Source organism: Loxodonta africana, chromosome 21 (genome assembly GCF_030014295.1).
Source record: "Loxodonta africana isolate mLoxAfr1 chromosome 21, mLoxAfr1.hap2, whole genome shotgun sequence".
Classification (NCBI taxonomy): Eukaryota; Metazoa; Chordata; class Mammalia; order Proboscidea; family Elephantidae; genus Loxodonta; species Loxodonta africana.
Window position 1 is genome coordinate 50,794,879 of NC_087362.1, and position 21,309 is coordinate 50,816,187.

Sequence of the window (21,309 nt, forward strand, 5' to 3'; positions counted from 1 at the left end):
GTCTGGAGCTTCCCGGGCTTATGTAGGAGATTAGGTGCCACCTATGGGGTCTTCTCAAGGCTGTGGAGTCTCTGGAGTGATCAGTGAGGTAGGAGGGGAAAAACGAGAAAGAGGTGGCAGTAGCCACAGTTGAGCAGCGTGCATCTACTTCCCATATGCACTCCCAGCTGATGTAAAGGTGAGCTGCAGGTGGGCTAATGGGCCCTGCTGTGAAATACCTGTTATCCCCACCCTCTAGAGAGAGATGGTTAACACTGGTATGTGTGTATGCTAAGGGAAGTGCCCATTTTACTGTCTCAATTATACAATCCTATTTTCTAATCCTCCCTTTTCACTTACCTGTATTATGCTTCAAAGATTTGCTCTTTTTTCTAATGTATTTTCTAAAATGCTGAATTATTAAAAAGTATATATATATATATATATATATAAGTTTCCTACTGTGGTTGGCCAGCCATGAGTAAGTCATACCTTTAGAGTGTGAATGGTGCAATCCAGGATTCCCAGCCATTTTCACATCATGGCGCACAGAGTACAGCAGCGCTGATGCAGCTCACTGAGTAACGGGCTCACAGAGCAGACTGAGCTGCCCCAGCTCTACCTCACTTCCCATGGTAGCATGGCTCACCCGTGGCCCGTTCCAGACTTTGCCACGCTCACTGTCTGGGAAGCCTTGCTCAAATGCATCACGTGATGTCGGGCAGTTAGTGGTCTTACCCAGACAATTAAGCCATTGTATTTTTCATGGATTTGAAGGTTTGTTAAAATGCTTTTAAAGAGAAAATGTGAGGCCCTTTCATTCCTCCAAGACCCTTCGACGGCCATGCTAAGTTTATCAGAAAATTCTTCTGTTTTTGTCCAAAATGGAGGAAAGATCTCTGGAATGGTTTGTTTATATTGGCAATGAAAATTATATGAGTGAGCTTAATTAAAGAGAAGGTGTAGAAATGAATTATGTGCACTTTAGGGCTTGTTCGGTTTTCTGTTTGTCCAGTATCGTATGAAAGACAGCTCCCAGATAATTCCAGAAGCTCATATAGTGATAACTTAAAATCTTTGTAAATTAAAATTCATTTTTAGAAAATGTTTGAAACCTGTTTTGTGGGTAAAGAGGCATATGTGCACCTTTTTCTAGGTTCTCTTTAATCCAGTTATTTTCATTTACTTAGTGATCATGTTGTTGCTGAAGGCCTGTGGTCCTTCAGTCCTGTTGGGCATAGAGGGGTAGAGCTGCCTATTTGCTCCTCTGGCTCAGAGTTAATTGAATCTTCATGTCCCGGTTCTCTGGCCTGACACATGAACCTTGAAGTGCCCAAGTAAAAGTGCAGGTCTGTGGGCTTTATGGTCACCTGGCTTAACAGTTAAAGTGCTCAGCTGCTAACCAAAAGGTCAGCAATTCAAACCCACCAGCTGCTCTGCAGGAGAAATATGTGACAGTCTGCTTCCATAAAGATTTACAGCCTTGAAAACCCTATGGGGCAGTTGTACTTTGTCCTATAGTGTCGCTCTGAGTCAGAATTGACTCGACAGCAATGGGTTTGGTTTTGGTTTGTTTTTTGTCTTAACCAAGGTCATGGACCACTCCCAGTCTGAAGGCCTGTTAAAGGAATAATTTCTTTTATAAGGTTCAGGACAGAGCTGGTTCCTGTGAGGCAGAGGTTAAAGACATCCCAGATGTCTAACTTTTCCAAGCTGCTATACCACTCCATCATCTCTAACATCAACTACTCCCTCTCTCCTTAGTACTCTCCCTTCTGTCTTTGGGTTCCCTAATTTGCTGCAATGTCTCACAGAACTCACGAACCATATTAAAAAAGTGGCTCACGTGGTTGTGGAGGCTGGCAAGTCCCAAATTTGTGGGTTAGGCGTAGACTTCTCCCTGGCCCTCGGTCTCTGCCCAGAGGCACTCAGCTATTTTCATCTATGGGCCAGTAAGCCCACTGTACCATCTGCTGAAGGTCTCTGCTTTGGGTCTCTCCTTCTTTGGTGGTGGTGGGCTCTCCTCTCTGCTCTGGACTTGGATCTCTTTTAAGGCAAAACTGACCAATCCCCTCAGTGGGCCACAATTGTTCTTATTTGTACAGTTCCATCCAGTCACCTGGGTGGGAGTCACAAGACCATGGCTAGAAAGGCCACACACAAACGTAATTAATCGCACCACAGGCCTCCTGCTGGGTTGCACCTTTGGCCAGAGTATTACACATGTATACCAGGAAATGGATGTTGTACCACTAACCCTTTTTTTGATTTAGGCAGGATCAGGCCCATATACACTGTACACGTGACTCAGGATTCCCTAAAGATGAGACTGAGTTCACGAGAGTGAGGATGCTGAGGAATGCATATGGTGCTGGAGCTGGGCAAGTACACCTGTGCTCCTCAAAAACAACACTGCTCAGCAGTATAGAAACAGTGTTCTTATGGAACTCAAATTGTTTTACTAAGTATTTCTAATGAAGACTCTGGGGAGTTTTATAAATTATACCCATTTCTGATGATCACTAATGTTGAAGTAACAACAGTTCAGCTATTCTGATGTTTTGAAAATCTAAGATATATATAAAAAGTGACATTTTCCATAGTAGAAACTAAGAAGCCTTAGAATTTTTTAAAAGGTGTTTTTAAGAGTTGGCTGCAGGATCTGGTGACAAGACGTCAGAGCTTCAGAGGCAAAAATAAACACGCTAGCTCACTCAAGCAACTGATTTGGGCATATCAAAACAAAGCAAGAAGCTAGGATGCAGTAAGCAAACATAAACTAATAACTTGTAGATGGCTTGGAGACAACAGTCAATATCTAGTCACATAAAGACCATGATCACCTCAACAAGTTCTCAAAACAAAGAATCAATGGCTCTTCTGGATGAAGGTGCCTTCCTAGAATTACTGGATGCAGAATTCAAAAATTAGTGTACGGAATTCTTCAAGACATCAGGAATGAAATTAGGAAGGAGACCAGGCAATACACAGAACAAGCCAAGGAACACACAGATAAAGTAGTTGAAAAAATTAAAATGGTTATTCAAGAACATAATGAAAAATTTAATAAGCTGCAAGAATCCATAGAGAGACAGCAATCAAAAATTCAGAAGATTAACAATAAAATTACAGAATTAGACAACTCAATAGGAAGTCAGAAGAGCAGAATTGAGCAAGTGGAAGACAGAATTGGTGAGTTTGAAGATAAAGCACTTGGCACCAATATATTTGAAGAAAAATCAGATAAGAGAATTTTAAAAAATGAAGAAAAGTTAAGAATCATGTGGGACTCTATCAAGAGAAATAACCTACGAGTAATTGTAGTACAGAACAGGAAGGGACAAAAGAAAATACAGAGAGAATTGTTGAAGATTTGTTGGCAGAAGACTTCCCTGATACTGTGAAAGATGAGACGGTATCTATCCAAGATGCTCATGAACTCCACATAAGACAGATTCTAAAAGAGAACTCCAATAAGGTAGATTCTAAAAGACAGTCGCCAATACATATTATAATCAAACTTGCCAAAACCAAAGATAAAGACAGAATTTTGAGAGCAGCTAGGGATAAACAAAACGTCACCTACAAAGGAGAGCCAATAAGAATAAGCTCAGAGTACTTGGCAGAAACCATGCAGGCAAGAAGGCAATGGGATGACATATAAAGCACTGGAGGAGAAAAATTGCCAGCCAAGAATCATATATCCAGCAAAACTGTCTCTCAAATATGAAGGTGAAATTAGGACATTTCCAGATAAACAGAAGTTTAGGGAATTCATCAAAACCAAACCAAAACTACAAGAAGTACTAAAGGGAGTTCTTTGGTTAGAAAATCAATAATATCAGGTATCAACCCAAGACTAGAACACTGGACAGAGCAATCAGATATCAACCTAGACAGGGAAATCACAAAAATCAAGATTAAAAAAAGCTCAAAATAGGGGAACAGCGATGTTATTATGTAAAAGAAGACAACATTAAAACAATAAAGAGGGACTAAGAAATGTAGTCATAAGTCTTTCATATGGAGAGGAAGACAAGGTGATATAAAGAAATGAAAGGTTTAAACTTAGAAAAAATAGGGGTACTTATTAAGGTAACCACAAAGGAGACTAACTATCCTACTCATCAAGATAAAATACAAGAAAAAAAATAGAGACTGAGCATAAACAAAATCAACAATGAACAAGAGAAAAAGAATATATAAACTACTCAGCACAAAAAATTAAGTGGGAAAAAGAAACTCAACAACACAGAAAAAAAGACATCAAGATGATACCACTAAACTCATAAAAACATACTTATCTATAATTATGCTGAATGTAAATGGGCTAAATGCACCAATAAAGAGAGAGTGGCAGAATGGATGAAAAACACGATCTGTCTATATGCTGCCTACAAGAGACACATCTTAGACTTAGAGACACAAACAAATGAAAACTCAAAGGATGGAAAAATTATATCAAGCAAACAACAATCAAAAAGGAGCAGGAGTGGCAATATTTCTGACAAAATAGACGTTAACTTTAAATCCACCACAAAGGATAAGGAAGGACACTATATAATGATTAAAGGGACAATATACCAGGAGGATATAACCATATTAAATATTTATGCTCCCAGTGACAGGGCTGCAAGCTACATAAAACAAACTCAGCATTGAAAAGTGAGATAGACAGCTCCACAATAATAGTAGGAGACTTGAACACACCACTTTCGGTAAAGGACAGGACATCCAGAAGGAAGCTCAATAAAGACACGGAAGATCTAAATGCCACAGTCAACCAACTTGACCTCATAGACATGTACAGAACCCGCAGCCCAACAGCAGCCAAGTATACTTTCTTTTCTAGTGCACATGGAACATTCTCTAGAATAGACCACATATTAGGTCATAAAGCAAGCCTTAGCAGAATCCAAAAACATTGAAATATTACAAAGCATCTTTTCTGACCATAAGGGCATAGAAGTAGAAATCAGTAATAGAAAAACCAGGGAAAAAAAATCAAACACTTGGAAACTGAATAATACCCCGCTCAAAAATGACTGGGTCATAAAAGACATTAAGGATGGAATAAAGAAATTCATAGAATCCAATGAGAATGTAAACACTTCGAATCAGAACCTTTGGGACGCAGCAAAAGCGGTGCTCAGAGGTAAATTTATATCGATAAATGCACACATAGAAAAAGAAGAAAGGGCCAAAATCAAAGACTTATCCCTATAACTTAGACAAATAAAAAGAGAGCAACAAAAGAAACCCTCAGGTACCAGAAGAAAGCAAATAATAAAAATTAGAGCAGAATGAAATGAAATGAAAACAGAAAAACAATTGGAAGAGTTAACAAGACCAAAAGCTGGTTCTTTGAAAAAATTAACAATTGATAAACCATTGGCCAAACTGACAAAAGAAAAACAGGTGAGGAAGCAAATAAACCAAATAAGAAATGAGGTGGGCAATATTACAACAGATCCAACTGATATTAAAAAAATCATATCAGATTACTACAAAAAATTTTACTGTAACAAATTTGAAAACCTAGAAGAAATGGATGAATTCCTAGAAATACACTACCTACCTAAGCGAACACAAACAGGGGTAGAACAACTAAATAGACCCATAACAAAAGAAGAGATTGAAAAGGTAATCAGAAAACTCCCAACAAAAAAAATCCCTGGCCCGGATGGCTTCACTGCAGAGTTCTACCAAATTTTCAGAGAAGAATTAACACCACTAATACTAAAGGTATTAGGTCATAGAAAAGGACGGAATACTCCCAAACTCATTCTATGAAGCCACCATATCCCTGATACCAAAACCAGGTAAAGACAACACAAAAAAAGAAAATTACAGACCTATATCCCTCATGAACATAGATGCAAAAATCCTCAACAAAATTCTAGCCAATAGAATTCAACAACATATGAAAAAAATTAACTCACCATGACCAAGTGGGATTCATACCAGGTAGGCAGGGATGGTTCAACATTAGAAAAACAATGTAATCCGTCATATAAGTAAAACAAAAGAACCACATGATTTTATTCGTTGATGCAGAAAAGGCATTTGACAAAGTTCAACACCCATTCGTGATAAAAACTCTGAGCAAAATAGGAATAGAAGGAAAATTTCTCAACATAGTAAAGGGCATTTATACAAAGCCAACAGCCAACATCAACCTAAATGGAGAGAGCCTGAAAGCACTCCCCATGAGATCAGGAACCAGACAAGGATGCCCTTATCACCACTCTTATTCAGCATTGTGCTGGAGGTCCTAGCCAGAGCATTTAGGCTAGATAAAGATATAAACGGCATCCGGATTGGTAAGGAAGAAGTAAAAGTATCTCTGTTTGTAGATGACATGATCTTACACACAGAAAACCCTAAGGTATCCTCAAGAAAACTACTGAAACTAATAGAAGAGTTCAGCAGAGTATCGGGATACAAGATAAACATACAAAAATCAGTTGGATTCCTCTACACCAACAAAAAGAACATCGAGGAGGAAATTACTAAATCAGCACCATTTACAGTAGCCCCCAAGAAGATTCAATACTTAGGAATAAACCTTACCAAAGATGTAAAAGACCTATACAAACAAAACTACTAGACACTACTGCAAGAAACCAAAAGAGACGTACATAAGTGGAAAATCATACCTTGCTCATAGATAGGAACACTTAACATTGTAAAAATGTCTTTTCTACCAAAATCGATCTATAGATACAATGCAAATCCGATTCGAATTCCAATGACATTTTTTAATGAGATGGAGAAACAAATCACCAACTTCATATGTAAGGAAAAGAGGCCCCAGACAAGTAAAGCATTACTGAAAAGAACAAAGTGGGAGGCCTCATTCTACCTGATTTTAGAACCTACTATACCACCACAGTAGTCAAAACAGCCTGGTACTGTTACAACACATACATAGACCAATGGAACAGAATTGAGAATCCAGGCGTAAATCTGTCCACATATGAGCAGCTGATATTTGACAAAGGTTCAAAGTCAGTTAAATGGGGAAAAGATAGTCTGTTTAACAAATGGTGCTGGCATAACTGGATATCGATGTGCAAAAAAAAGGGAACAAGACCTATACCTCACACCAGGCACAAAAGCGAACTCAAAATAGATCAAAGACCTAAATATAAAATGTAAAACGATAAAGATCATGGAAGAAAAAATAGGGGCAATGCTAGAAGCCCTAATACCTGGCATAAACAGTATATAAGACATTACTAACAAGGCAGAAGAGAAACTAGATAACTGGGAGCTCCTAAATATCAAACACCTATGCTTATCCAAAGACTTTACCAAAAGAGTAAAAAGATTACGTACAGACTGGGAAAAAATTTTTAGCTGTGACATTTCTGATCAGCCGCTGATCTCTAAAATCTATATGATACTGCAAAAAACCCAACTACAAAAGGACAACCGAATTAAAAAATGGGCAAAGGATATGAACAGGCATTTCACTAAAGAAGACTTTCAGGTAGCTTTAACAGATGTATGAGGAAATGCTCACCATCGTTAGCCGTTAGAGAAATGCAAATCAAAACTACAATGAGATTCCATGTCACTGCAACAAGGCTGGCATTAATCCAAAAAACACAAACTAGTAAATGTTGGAGAGGTTGTGGAGAAACTGCAACACTTACACAGTGCTGATGGGAATGTAAAATGGTACAACCACTTTGGAAATTGATTTGGCGCTTCCTTCAAAAGCTAGAAATAGAAGTACCATATGATCCAGCAATCTCACTCCTTGGAATATATCCTACAGAAATAAGAGCCTTTACACGAATAGATACATGCACACTCATGTTCATTGCAGCACTATGTACAATAGCAAAAAGATGGAAGCAACCAAGGTGCCCATCAACAGATGAATGGATAAATTATGGTATATTCACACAATGGAATACTATGCATCGATAAAGAACAATGACGAATCCTTGAAACATTTCATAACATGGAGGAATCTGGAAGGCATTATGCTGAGTGAAATTAGTTGCAAAAGGACAAATATTGTATAAGACCACTATTACAATAACTAGAGAAATAGTTTAAACAGAAGAAAATACTCTTTGATGGTAATGAGAGAGGGGAGGGAGGGAAAGAGGAAGAGGGGTTTTTACTAATTAGTAGATAAAAATTATTTTAGGTGAAGGAAAACACAACACAATATAGGTGAGGTCAGTACAACTGTACTAAGCTAAAAGCAAAGAAGTTTTCCTGAATAAACTGAATGCTTCGAAGGCCAGTGTAGCAGGAGCACGGGTCTGGGGACCATGGTTTCAGGGGACCTCTAAGTCAATTGGCATAATAAAATCTATTTAGAAAGCATTCTGCATCCCACTTTGGAGAGTGGCTTCTGGGGTCTTAAATGCTAGCAAGTGGCCATCTAAGATGCATCAATTGGTCTCAACCCACCTGGAGCAAAAGAGAACAAAGAACACCAGAGAAACAAGGTAATTACGAGCCCAGGAAACAGAAAAGACCATATAAACCAGAGACTACATCAGCCTGAGACTAGAACTAGATGGTGCCTGACTACAACTGATGACTGCCCTGACAGGGAACACAATAGAGAACCCCTGAGGGAACAGGATAGCAGTGGGATGCAGACCCCAAATTCTTGTGAAAAGACCAGAGTTAATGGTCTGACTGAGACTTGAAGGTCCCTGGAGGTCGTGGTCCCTAGACCTTCGGTTAGCCCAAGACAGGAACCACTCCCAAAGCCAACTCTTCAGACAGGGATTGGACTGGACTATGGGATATAAAATGATACTGGTGAAGAGTGAGCGTCTTGGGTCAAGTAGACACTTGAGACTATGTTGGAATCTCCTCTTCGGAGGCGAGATGAGAGGGCAGAGGGGGTCAGAAGCTGGCCTAAGGAACACGAAAATACAGAGTGGAGGGAAGGAGTGTGCTGTCTCATTAGGGGGAGAGCAAGCAGGAGTATATAGCAAGGTGTATATAAATTTTTGTATGCGAGACTGATTGCATTTGTAAACTTTCACTTAAAGCACAGTAAAAATTAAAAAAAAAAAGTAGGGATCAGAAGCTAAACTGTGATCCATAGAGATTGGTAAAATAAACTGATCGGTAAAATAAACTGATTGTAAGCATAAGATGGAATACTATGGAATCATTAAAAATTATGATTTCAAGAATACTCATATACATCAGAAAATGATCAAAAATGTTAGATGGCAACTAGTGCCATAGAACAGAATGTAAACGTGATCCCACGTTTTCTCTTATAAGAAATATGTTTGTGTACACCAATTTGTGTTTTTATACACATACATATGAAAAGAAAAAAAGACTGAAAGGACCTATACCAAAATGTAAATTGTGGTTATTTGTCTTTCTGTATTTTCTAATTTTTCTATATCACTTTTGTTATCAGAAGAAATCTATTATTTAATAAAAGTAAACATCTAATCATCAAAAAAAAAAAAAAAAGAGCTGGCTGTAGGGAATTATCTTTGCTGCTCTGAGGTTTGGCAACACTGGTGGCGTAATGGTTAAATGCTACATCTGTTCACCAAGAGGTCGGCAGTTCGAATCCACCAGGCACCCCTTGGAAACACAGTGGGGCAGTTCTACTCTGTCCTATAGGGTCACTATGAGTCGGGATCAACTCGATGGCAATGGATTATTTTGGTTGGCTCTGAAGTTTTATAGGTCAGACTGAATTTGGTACAATTGGCGTTTTGCATCACCCTTTGCAGATCCCTAATCCTAATGTTGCAGTAGTATGGGATTGGGAAGATTGTCACAACTCTTAAACGTTTTGTGCATTATCAATTTCTTAAGCCACCATCTTTTTTTTTTTTACCATCTATATTTTTAATATTGTGTATATATATGGACACACACACACGAACACATTTATTTATCTTCTTTTCTCCCCTGTAGTTGTGAAGGATTTTCAAGAGTATATTGAGCCTGAAGAAGGTTTTCAAGGTTCCCCACAGAGAAGAGGGCCTCTGACCTCAGGCGCAGATGAAGAAAATGTTGCCCTGCCTCTCGGTGACAATGTGCTTACTCATAACCTGGGGATCCCAGTATTGGTGGTGTGTACAAAGGTGGGTGCCAGGAAATTCTAAACTTGCCGTGTTTGGTCAGTGAACAAGCACCATCTGAGAGAACATTTGGGAAGCTTCGATTAGGTTTCTTCTCAAGGGAGAGTTGAGTTTATTTGGGATTTTTTAAGCTGTATTGAATATGTCCGAATAGAAAATACTTCCAGTTACTCTCACTGCTGGAAACGTGACATTGCTCAGTTTGCTCATGACCTGGGTGATCTCTCTGTGAAGCACTGTTGACTTTATTGAGTGATTCAGACTGAGGTAAAAAGCCGTTTTCTTAAGGCTGTGTAAACGAGTTAATCTGGTTCGAAATCATGGTGAAAATAATGATGGGGGAGAGCAGGATACTTTGGGCCATTGGTCCCTGAGGGTCCAAGTAGATAGCACATTTTCTCTTGGACCTGGAAGAATTTTGAGAAACAAACGTTAACAATCTTAGGAAAAGAAGGAAGAGAACTCTAGGTTTCAGTTTCTCCTACCCTGTAGAATGCCGAGGTAGGAATAGAAATTAAGTTCAGTCATAGAGAAACAAAGATGTGTCTCTTACATAAGAAAGTAGCTTTAAAAACACTTTGAGTTTCAAAAGCAGTTTATTCCCAGTCAGAGCCACCATGTTGCCCACCTCCAGGGTGTGCTGTCCGCATCATAGTCTGAGAGTGGAGCCCCGCGGAGTTGGGCAGTGCACAGCCTGTACTGTGGCTTGTTTCCCGATGTTACCTTGTTTGACTTAGAACAACTGCGAGGTGACCAGGCGTACTTTATCCCCAATTTACAGATACGGAACCTGAGGCCCAAGATGAAAGTGAAAAATCTCCAGGTGCTTTCATTCTGTTTATTTTAATTACTGCTTGGACCCTTAGAAGAAAGCTCTGGCTTTCTTATTTGGACCTCTGATACTTATTCTGAAGAAAGCCTTATGTCCATCCACCCTCAGCAGGCAGAGAGGCAAGACGCTGACTCCCTTGTCCTTCTGTCTGTGTTCCCTGCAGTGTGATGCAGTGAGTGTCCTGGAGAAGGAGCATGACTACAGGGACGAGCACTTTGACTTCATCCAGTCACACCTTCGGAGCTTCTGCCTACAGTGTATCCTTGGGGTGCTGTAGCAGGGCCCAGGGGCACTACTCTCCTCTCTGTGTGCTAACCTAAGCTTCCCTCCAAATTGGGCATCTTCAAAGAGATAAGGCACCTCCCAGGGAGAAATCTTCTTATTGGCTTTGTATTTTATTATTTTGTAATTTGAGGCTTGTCAACTTATCCCTATCTTTGATCATGTTATATTTTTAATGTTGTACATTTAATAGGTTTTCATGTTAAGAAGAAAGCTGATATGTGGCAATTTTATCATGCTGTCTCTAAATCTTTTTAAACTTTGCTTTTTTGGCAGCAATGTTTAATTACCCAACTGGACATTGGTTTAGATGCCACAGGTGTTTCTCACATATTTATGTTTTGTGTTGTCCATGAGAGATGCTGTGTCAAAAGCCTTTGAGTCTTGTTTCTGTGGAAAACCAGTAGCATTTGGTGTCACAATCCCACACCCTGGGATGAGTTCCTATTTCTTTCTTTGGACCCTTTAGCTTGTCCAGCCCACTGGAGGCTGAAGACACCAACTGGTGGTGCTGATACATGTAGGCACCCATCACACATAAGAGGTGTGTTTAATGATGAACTTGGTCACACATGAGCATCTGACTGGGGAGGAATCTGTGTACCTTGATATGCTGAGGGTATTTCCTGGGCTTGCCTCAAAGCCAGTAATAATTTACATGTTAAAAAATGAACTTCAGGCCCTCTAGCATCAACATGCTTTATGCTTTTGACCTGGTTCACCTGGTGCTATTAACTTTTTAGTTTTTAAAATTTCAGCACTTTCTGTGCTAATCATGTATTAATCAAAAAATGGTCCACCTGTGAATAATGTTTTGAGGATTGTGCTTGTGTGTGTTTGATTTTATCTTCTCCTACAGTGAATCAGTTTTCCTTAAGCAGGTTGATTAGATGGAGCTGCCTTGATTTACACATCAGTGAAGGAAGAGAAAAACCTCGACTTGTTGTATAAGTACATTGTTCATAAAACCTATGGTTTCCACTTTACCATACCTGCCTTAGTTGTGGAAAAGGATGCAGTTTTTATGTGAGTTCTTTGGAGGTGATGCTTTCAGACTCTTCTTTTTATATTATATCTACTTTATATATTTTACCCTTTCAAATAAGGTGTCTTAGGTAGCCAGCTTGCTGCTTCTCTGGGACAAAGTGCTTGGGCTGGACTTGGTAGGCCAGCTTCTCCTCTCTGCTCCGCTCCAGATTATGTGGCATTCTGCCTCAGGACTGAAGAAAGTGGGTAGATGGAGGTGGGGAGTACTGCCTTTCTTCGTTGAAAGCAAGTCGCCAAAACTCAAGCCAGCTATTTTTGGCGCTTATTGTCAACTCTGGTGAAACACTGGCTGGGAAAGGAGTTGAAGTATAGGGAATTGTGCTTTGGGGATCCTGAATATCTTCATTGAAGCTTTGGCAGGGATGGCTGTAGGCCCTCTTGCTGGCTTCAGCTATTCTGAATGTGTTTCCTTCATAGCACACTTTTGGAGCCATTGTTGCCGATTATCCTGGGCAGAGACTTGGATACTTGTTTGTCTGAGTTGTGTTTTTGTCGTTCTCTCTGATGTGCTTTCTGGAGAGTAATAAGTGTTGCTAACTGCATAAATAATGATGAAGCCTCGGTCTCAGAGGGGACTGTGGTAGTAGATCAATGTTTAGGTGTCTTTGGTGCTTAGATACCCTCTTAGCTTAAAAAAATTACATTCGTTCATTCAGCAAACACCGAGTACTTCGTGGCTGCCCAGGTTCTATGCCAGAGATTCAGAAATGAATGAAATGTGGTCCCTGCACATGGCATTGTGGGGACATGTGCATATCAATGAATAATGACAGCTGAGGAGGGGAAGGGCAGTCACGGGTTAGTGGAGGAGGTGTGAGGGGGCGTAGAAAGCAGAGGGGGTGTTGCTGGAAGGATGAGTGGTGTTTGCCAGGAGACCAGAAGGAACAGTGGGAGGACAATGTGAGAAGTTGAAGAAGATGTGAAAGCCTAGAGCTCTCAGAGATGAGTAAGTTGTATCATGAACATTCAGGGTCAGCCTCACACGGACCCTCCCAGACAGCCGAACCTAGAGGCTGGGACTGGTTTTAGAGAATCCCTATCCAGAGCAGCCAGCAGGCACCAAAGACAAGCTCAGCAACTGCTGTCACTGAATCATGTGACGTAGTCCTGTGGAGTAGGAGGAACAGAGAGGCCTGTTGGGTTTGGGGCTGATCTGGAGTGGAAGAGTCTCGTTGCTTCTGAACACTGCAGCAGTGCCTCAGCATAGCCTGTCCCTTTGCACCTTTGGCCTTGCTGATAGTGGCCTGTCAGCAACTTTGCTAGGAGCTGCTGAAGTCAGCAAGACCATTTGGGTGGGTGGGGCACCCTGGCTAAGACTTTCTTGGTTGAAGAGCTATGGAGCAGGAGTTGGGTGGAGAATGAGAGGCCTGTGCAAACTATCAGTTGCTGTCTTTTAGAGCTTCTTAAGTTGAAGTCTGTCTGTCATATAGGATGTTTTACATTTGCTACCTTAGAGAATCAGGTGGGACCCACTGACTGCAACTTAATGGAACCTAGGTGCTATCCTGACCTGGGATGTTGAGCTGGGTCCCACCCATATAGGAACATTGAGGACTCCTTGTGCCCCTCTGGTTTGAGGCCTGGGATGGATGTAGGGCCTGGTGTCCCTTGGCTCCAGGGCACATCTTCCCACACCAGCAAAATTAATGAAGCAGTCCACAAGATGACTTGTCAGAATATTTCTCAGGGAGAGAAACAGGCCTCTGGGGGACATCTCCATACCAGAACCTGAGAGAGAGTCCCATCCAGAGCTTTGTCCTCTGCTGCTCTCTGCATTCTCCCCTGTGTTGGAACAGGACTCCATTGTGCCCTTGCACTTCGGGGTGGCTTTGTGGGAGAGCTTCTTGTGGGTCAGCATGTATAGTCAGTAAGATCTCATGATGCTCCTCAGACCTCGGGGCCTGAGAGGTCAGTGGGGGCAGGACCTGTGACATTGAGCTGTGGGTTATATCCACATTGAATTTTGGCTTGTCCACCAAAAGCTGCAACCACAGACTAGATCTCATGGGAAGGGGTCTCATCCAGGGGTCCTGTAGGCTGGCATGTGCTCTGAGTATGTTGTAAGGCAAGCCCAGGAAAAGCAAGTCAGCCTCCCCTCTCTTTGCCTTTAGACCCGCAGGCTGGGACAATGAAAAGAAAATAGCTATTTTACATGAAAATTTCACAACAGTGAAGCCAGAAGATGCTTATGAAGACTTCATTATGAAACCTCCTGTGAGAAAGGTACCCAAGTCAGTCACTTTAACAGTTGTGTTTTTCATGGGAAACCAAGTTTGTTGCCATCAAGTTGATTCCGACTTACAGTGACCCTACAGGACAGAGTAGAACTGCCCGATAGGATTTCCAAGGCTGTAATCTTTACTGAAGCAGACTGCCACATCTTTCTCCCACTGAGCAGCTAGTGGGTTTGAACTGGTGACCTTTCAGCTAGCAGCCAGGCACTTAACCACTGGTCTACCAGGGCTCCTACTTTCATGGGATAAAAACCCTATTAAGAAACATGTCTTACACATTGTGTCTCAAAAAAAAAAAAAAAGTAGCTCAAGGCTCTTTTGAAACTTGAGGTTTGGTATTACATAATCAGCTCAGTGTGGCATGCTCCAGTGAAGAAGTGCCCCATGGAATTGGGTTGGGGCTTCCCATCCAGTCCTGACGGTGCTGCTGCTGCCTTTGCATTGTTGTTTTTAGATTCCCTTGCTTCTACAGTGTCCACTACATCCTGGTTTGGGAGGTGGTGGTTAGTGCTTGTCTGGCACGTAGCCTTCCAGATTTAAACATGTCACTTGACCAAATACCAAGGCTGGTTTTGGGAGAGGGGTTTTCTTTTTGTGCCAGGCTAGAAGAACAGCACTCTGTAGTCTTGTTGGCCCCCTCCACACCCATCAGACCCTTGTGGAGGCCCAAGCCCAACAGTCTTTCAGCATGAATTTTGGCTGTAGTTGGAAATTTTCTTGGGGCTATTATCACAAATGAGTCTGTCACTTCACAGCTGGTCCATGACAAAGAGTTGGCAGCGGAGGATGAGCAAGTGTTCCTAATGAAGCAACAGGTAAGATGAGCACCAGGGCTAGAACAGAGCCTTCTCATGTGTGAGGTGCTGGTTTCCTGGGTGGGAATGCCCACATGTAGGGGATCGCAGAGCTTGCAGCATTGCAGGGGTTGGGGACAGCTCTCCTCATTCTCTACCTTCTAGGATTGGTACAGAGTAGGGGCTGGACCAGCTGCCTGAAGAGCGCCCCTCCCTGCCTTGCACGTTCTCCTCCAGCAACAGGCTTACTGTCTTTTTAAGCACCATCTCCCTCTGGAAATGTAGGTTTTCTGGCCATTTAGGTCGCTGACAGTTTTCCAAGTGAACTGACCTCCCTTGGAGTATTCACATAGCCCAGCACAGCTCTATGCATGCAGGCAGGTGAGCTGATAGGCCCATTTTACAGGTGAGGAGAACAACTTCCCCAAGCTGTTAGAACACAGACTCAGTCTCACCTTTTTCTTTCACCCGTACTGTAATTAGACACTTCATGGACCACCTCATAGTGCAGGCAGGTCAGCAGTGGGTGTTGATGGATCTTTTGTCAACTGTTTTCTCCTTTCTGTGCCCTGCTTGCTTCCCCAGCTTCAAAACTGGGTTACCTGCAGTATCTTTTTCACCATATACCAAACTGCTCAATTTTACTTTTTTGCATTTATACTGTAAAACATGTGATTGGGTTCTTTTTAATGATGCCCTCTGGTGGAATACGTGAAGTAAGTTTTTTTCCAGACCTTCGGTGCACTCTGCAGGCCTTGGTTAATGGCCGTTGTATCCCTCTCTTTGCAGTCACTCCTTGCCAAGCAGCCAGCCACGCCCACAAGAGCTTCCGTGAGTACCTTACACTAAACAGAGGGTCAAGGCCCAGTTTCATGGGTGTCTTTAGACTTCATACCATTATTTGTGAGAGCTTATACTTGTCTGGCCTTTTATATTTTCAAAGGGGATCTGGTCTCCCCAAAAGCCCAGGGCCAGGAACATAGTAGGAACTCAGGGAATGTCTGATGAAGGAATACAACTCTGGGAGTTAGAGCGAGCAGGCCTTGTTATCTTGATAATCTTCTCTCTGGAGAAACTGAGGTCTAGAAAGGGACTGAGCAGGGGAACAAACTCCCAGTCCTGCACTCGTCTCCCTGGAGGGTGAAAAATAACCTGAAGAAGCATGTCTTCATTTTTTGAATATGTATTTCCTGTTATTTTTATGCATGTGTGTGACCTGGGCTGGTTTTGGACTTAAGGAATCCCCTGCAAGAGGACCTGCTGGTTCGCCAAGAACCCAGGGCCGGGGAGGACCAGCCAGCGTACCCAGCGCCTCCCCAGGCACATCGGTAAAGAAGCCAGATCCAAACATCAAAAGTATGTATCCTATCCTGGTATGAGAGTTATTTCGTTTTAGGCCTGAGCTTGTAGGGTATAGGTGACTGGGCTTGGGAGAGGAGACCCAAGGCAGCTATTTTCTTCCCCAAGAAGGTCTGCTTCCCACTTCCCCTCTCCTGGGAGGCAGAGGGAGGCTCGTGGTTGGCAGAGACTAGGGCCTGTTCCTTTGTTTGAATATATGGCCTTCACGCCTGGTTTTGTGAAGGACCTCAGTTAGAGTGTACAGGTTCTTTCAGAGAGGTACACAAAATGGATAGTCATTTTAAAGTGTGTATTTTGAATCTGTAGTTTTCGTTCTCATTGTGTTTATATATTAATATTTATGAATTGTGGAATTTTTTTCCCTTTCACTTCTCTTGTCAACTCAATTACTTATTAAAGTAGCCTTTATCCCAGTAGTTTAGTGATATCCAAAGATACTGGTAGCTGTAAACGCTCAAAACAAAGTTTTATTTAATTCTTGTTAGACAGGCATCTTATATTCAGAATGATAGCTTTTCACAGCAGTTTTGGAATGTTAAGGGCTTATACAACTTTGAAAAACTGGTGAACAGGGAGATGATGTGGAGTGCAGGTCATCTCTTGCCCCAAAGAAGTGGGATGTAAACATGTTTCCACTGAATAATCATGCTGCCACACAATTAGCCCCAACTGTGCCAGCATGTAGGGAATCGTAGTAGATGGATATGCGCAGTATCCTGGGATGATGATAGCCACAAACGGGCAATTCCAAGATGAGAACCGGTTTCTTTGGTTCACTAAAGTCATCCAGTTTGTATGATGCTTTTTTTTTTTCTTAATATTTCCTTAGATAACGCAGCAAGTGAAGGGGTGTTGGCTAGTTTCTTCAACAGTCTGTTGAGCAAGAAGACAGGCTCTCCTGGAAGTCCTGGTGCCGGCGGGGTGCAGAGCACAGCCAAGAAGTCAGGTACAGAAGGGCCCTCGGACACTGGTGACCCTTGTGGTTGGGCAGTGCTGGAAGGATGGGGAGGTCTGCCTTCATCTCAACTGCAGCCCCTTGGGGTTCTGAGCAGCCAAGCAAGGAAGCAGAGCTCCACTTTATACTGAGCATGTGCTGTGCTCTGCAGTAGGATTACCTGAAACCATGCAGGTTTCCTTGGCGCATTTAAGGTGGGGTTTAGTATAGTCAGGTTCTCAGGAACTGACTGTCGAGTGAGTTGAGGCATACCACAAACCCTGGTGTAGAAGCTCTTTCCACTGGAGGTTGTAGATGACGGTATGCCATTGACGTTTTATTTATTCTGTTTAATTTTCTGTGGTGTTTTACAAGTATTTCTGTTCACTGCCACAGTCTTGCCACACGCTGGAGCCTGCGCACCCTCACTGCCTTACTGGAGGGTGGTCATCTCCCCTCCTGTGAAGCTTCCCCCACCATCACACATACACCTCTCTGCTCTGTGGCAGCCCACCCACCTGTCCTTCTGTGTGGGCTGGTGGGGCAAAGTTGTGTCTTGGAGGTCTCTGAAACAAAAGAACAAGTTCCTTGGGAAATGACACATTTGCCCAGGGAGGTTGAGGACATTTCAAAAAGGGCTTTGCTTTTAGTTTCCCACTGGGTATAAAATATGTTAATGCAGCATTTTCCCCAAATATTGTTTCCAGGGCAAAGGTGACCACTCCATTTACAAGTCAGCCTGGGCCTCCAGGGGCCCCTGAGTTCTTGGAGACTCAGAATCTGGTCTAGTGGCCCAGTCTGTGGGCTGGTATTCCCTGACAGGAAACGCGGCCGTTTCCAGGCCCAGTTAGTGTTTGACAGCGAAAAAAATATGACCACCAAGTTTGTACAGAAATGACCTGTCCTTTGTCTTACATTCCTGTTGAAATGTGGTATTTCTGGGCTACCCATATGAGTCAGTCTAGATCGTTGTAATTAGAAACAAAACCCAAGCACCTATTCTGTCCAGGGAAACAAAAGTAGTTTCCTGCATGCCCAAAACTCAAATGCCATCTTTAGGAGGCTGGTGGTGAAAATGCATAGAGGCTAGGGTGGGTAGTAGGAGAGTTTCAGAAAGGCCCTTGTGTTTGGCACAAAGGCATCCTTGCCAGGGGGCAGTCACGTAGCTGAAGGGGTCACAGACCTGTGGTATTTGGAATTAAGAAAGGCTGAGTTAGGGTCCATCTCCTCATAATCAGTGCAGTGAGAAAAGGCTTTCCTCCTCTTACTGAGGTTAAAATCATCACAAGTGATTACAGAAGTCTCCATAATTGTAAGTGTTCTTTTTTTTTTTTTTTCAGGACAAAAAACTGTGTTGACAAATGTTCAGGAAGAACTGGATAGAATGACTCGAAAACCAGACCCCATGGTAACAAACTCTTCAACGGAAAATGAAGCCTGATACTCGTTAAAAAGTGTATATGTAAAATGACCAAATAACTATGTATATTGATCTGCTAAGACCAGGATTTTTCTGATATGGCACATGCTATCAGTTTTTTGGGGCCAGGGAGATAACTTAAAAAAAACAAAAAAACAAAAAACAAAAAAAAACTTCATTGGCTTGTCCGAGTGTGAAATGCCCATTTAGGAAGGTTACGTGTCAGACCCCTTTGTTAAGGATGACCATTGGACTCTCGGGCATGTGGCTGTCTTATGGACACGAGTGCAGCTGGGCTTCTTGTGGAGGGGAAGGTGGATGGAGGGAAAGAGGCCCCAGTTTCTATCAGGGTGAAGCAAATGAGACCAGGAAATCATTGATCAGATGGCAGTTAGTCTGACCAATTGCCTGTTAGCAAATTCACTTGTTCTTGAGAAGCAGATGAAATGGCAAAAAGTCCAGGGAAGAGAAAGACTGAAGGAGGAATGAGAGAAGTGATGATGGGGAAGCTGAACGTTGAGGGAGGTGGAAGAAGGAGATGAGCAGTGTTAGTAAATACTGTGTGTTCAGTAGAAGTCAAATAATCATTGTTTAAGATTTAAGTTTAGAAGCATTTCCAAACTAAACACTAAAGCAAAATGGGAATTAGACTTGTTCTGAATGCATCTTTAGCTTATCAGAGATGTGTTAGGTGTGGGGGTGCCTGCGTCAGGTGAAGCTGACACGGGTGGGGAAGACGGCAGGTTGCCCAGGACCCACATGCTTGATCCAGGCCATGGCCTTGTAGGAGGTGCTAGGCTCCACGCATATGCATTGTGGGGCAGACAGTCACTGTGGGATGCGTTGAAAGTCAGCAGTTACAAATTTAGTTAACTTTGAATTGTGTTTTCTAAATAGCGCCTGCTTTATTTAATTTTTTTTTTTTTTAACTACCACAGGCTGGCCTACTAATAGAGTGAGTGACTGACCTCTCGTTTTACCATAATGCAGTGCGCTACAGAAAGTCCAAGGGAGGTTGTTAATGTCATTGCAGTCTGGTTCATTGGCTTGCACCAGTCCCTGCCTTACAGTCCGTGGAGACCTTCACAGATTTCCACTGATAAAAAAAGGGTCTTGTCTTAGTTTTCTGGTCTGAGCAGTGCTATCAGAGGGAAGAATAAGTGTGAATGTTTTATATGGAAAATGGAAATGATACATTTCTCTGGTTTTGTGTTTTTCATAAAACATAGCATTTTTTTCTTATGGAAATAAGAGTTTCAGGTGTCTCCCCATTTACTGCAAATTCATGCACAGTGTCATGTCATGCCACCATTCTGGAAATGACTGTTGTGGATTTGAAATGGCACTTTTAATTTTATACATGACGCAGCATTTAAATGCAAACACTACCATGAATTTAATGTGTAAAGCATTTGTTGTCAAACCAAGGGAAAAACCACAATTCACTTATGTGGAGTTTACTTTTTTATATGAATGTTTTTTGTAATGTGTCTGCGTATAACTTCCCTAATGTCGTTACTTTTGCATACCAGATTTGATTGACCACTAATAAACTACTGGGCATAACTAATAGCCTATATTATATAACAAGACTCTAAGATGGTCTTGAATTGCTTTTTTGTAAATGTCTGAACACTGTTAAGGAGAGAGCTGAGTATTTACTTGCCTTTCTGACAAAAAAAAAAAAAAAAAACAAACGTGTTTCTTGTGCCAGTTTTATTGTTGGACATATGCTTTTTTTTTTTTTAATTCAGTTTAAAAAAAAAAAAACATATATATATATATAGTGGCTTCCAATGACCAGGTTGTCTAGGTAATGACAGTAAACTGACTGTGGAATGATGGTTGTGTTGTAGTGACCAATTGATGCCAAACAGCCTGTGGCTGCACTGAAGGTAGGTCACTTACTCTCTCCATAATGGCTGGGGAAACAATGATTAACCTCAGAAGCAAGAAAGAATTCTTAGAAAGGCACAGGCCTGAGATGGATACAGTGCGATTTTTAAATTTTAATGCAAAATTTCGTTTTTGTTTATTTTGTATCATTTGAACTGCTAAGCACTTTTTGTGTCAATATAAAATGTACTAAAACTGATGAAATGCTCAGATGCCTGTCTTGTGAAGGAAGGTTTCTTGGAGATTACTTTTAGTTTCTCATGAGAAGTGGATGCTCCTAGTATCAGAAGAAGCTGATGCATAGTGTCATGTGCTTAGTGGTTGCCAAAGTCTACCAACTTTGGGGAGCTGCAGGGTTCTTTTTGGGGGATAGAGGGAAGGGAGTTTTTTTGTTGTTATTTTGGGATTTTCAAGCATTGGAACCAAAGGCCAAAC

General features: G+C 41.8%; 1 protein-coding gene across 2 annotated transcripts in view; it reads left to right on the plus strand.

Moving 5' to 3' along the window:
* Window positions 1–20,675, plus strand: part of DYNC1LI2 (dynein cytoplasmic 1 light intermediate chain 2) — a 30,362-nt gene extending 9,687 nt beyond the window's left edge. For both annotated transcript variants that reach the window (XM_023556534.2, XM_023556535.2), the window contains 9 exons: window positions 9,910–10,079; window positions 11,072–11,165; window positions 12,081–12,216; window positions 14,349–14,460; window positions 15,227–15,286; window positions 16,055–16,096; window positions 16,504–16,621; window positions 17,454–17,570; window positions 18,899–20,675. In XM_023556534.2, coding sequence (XP_023412302.1) covers window positions 9,910–10,079; window positions 11,072–11,165; window positions 12,081–12,216; window positions 14,349–14,460; window positions 15,227–15,286; window positions 16,055–16,096; window positions 16,504–16,621; window positions 17,454–17,570; window positions 18,899–18,999 — 950 coding nt within the window. In that variant the 3' untranslated portion in view covers window positions 19,000–20,675. The remainder of the gene's footprint in view (window positions 1–9,909; window positions 10,080–11,071; window positions 11,166–12,080; window positions 12,217–14,348; window positions 14,461–15,226; window positions 15,287–16,054; window positions 16,097–16,503; window positions 16,622–17,453; window positions 17,571–18,898) is intronic.
* Window positions 20,676–21,309: the final 634 nt, after the last annotated feature.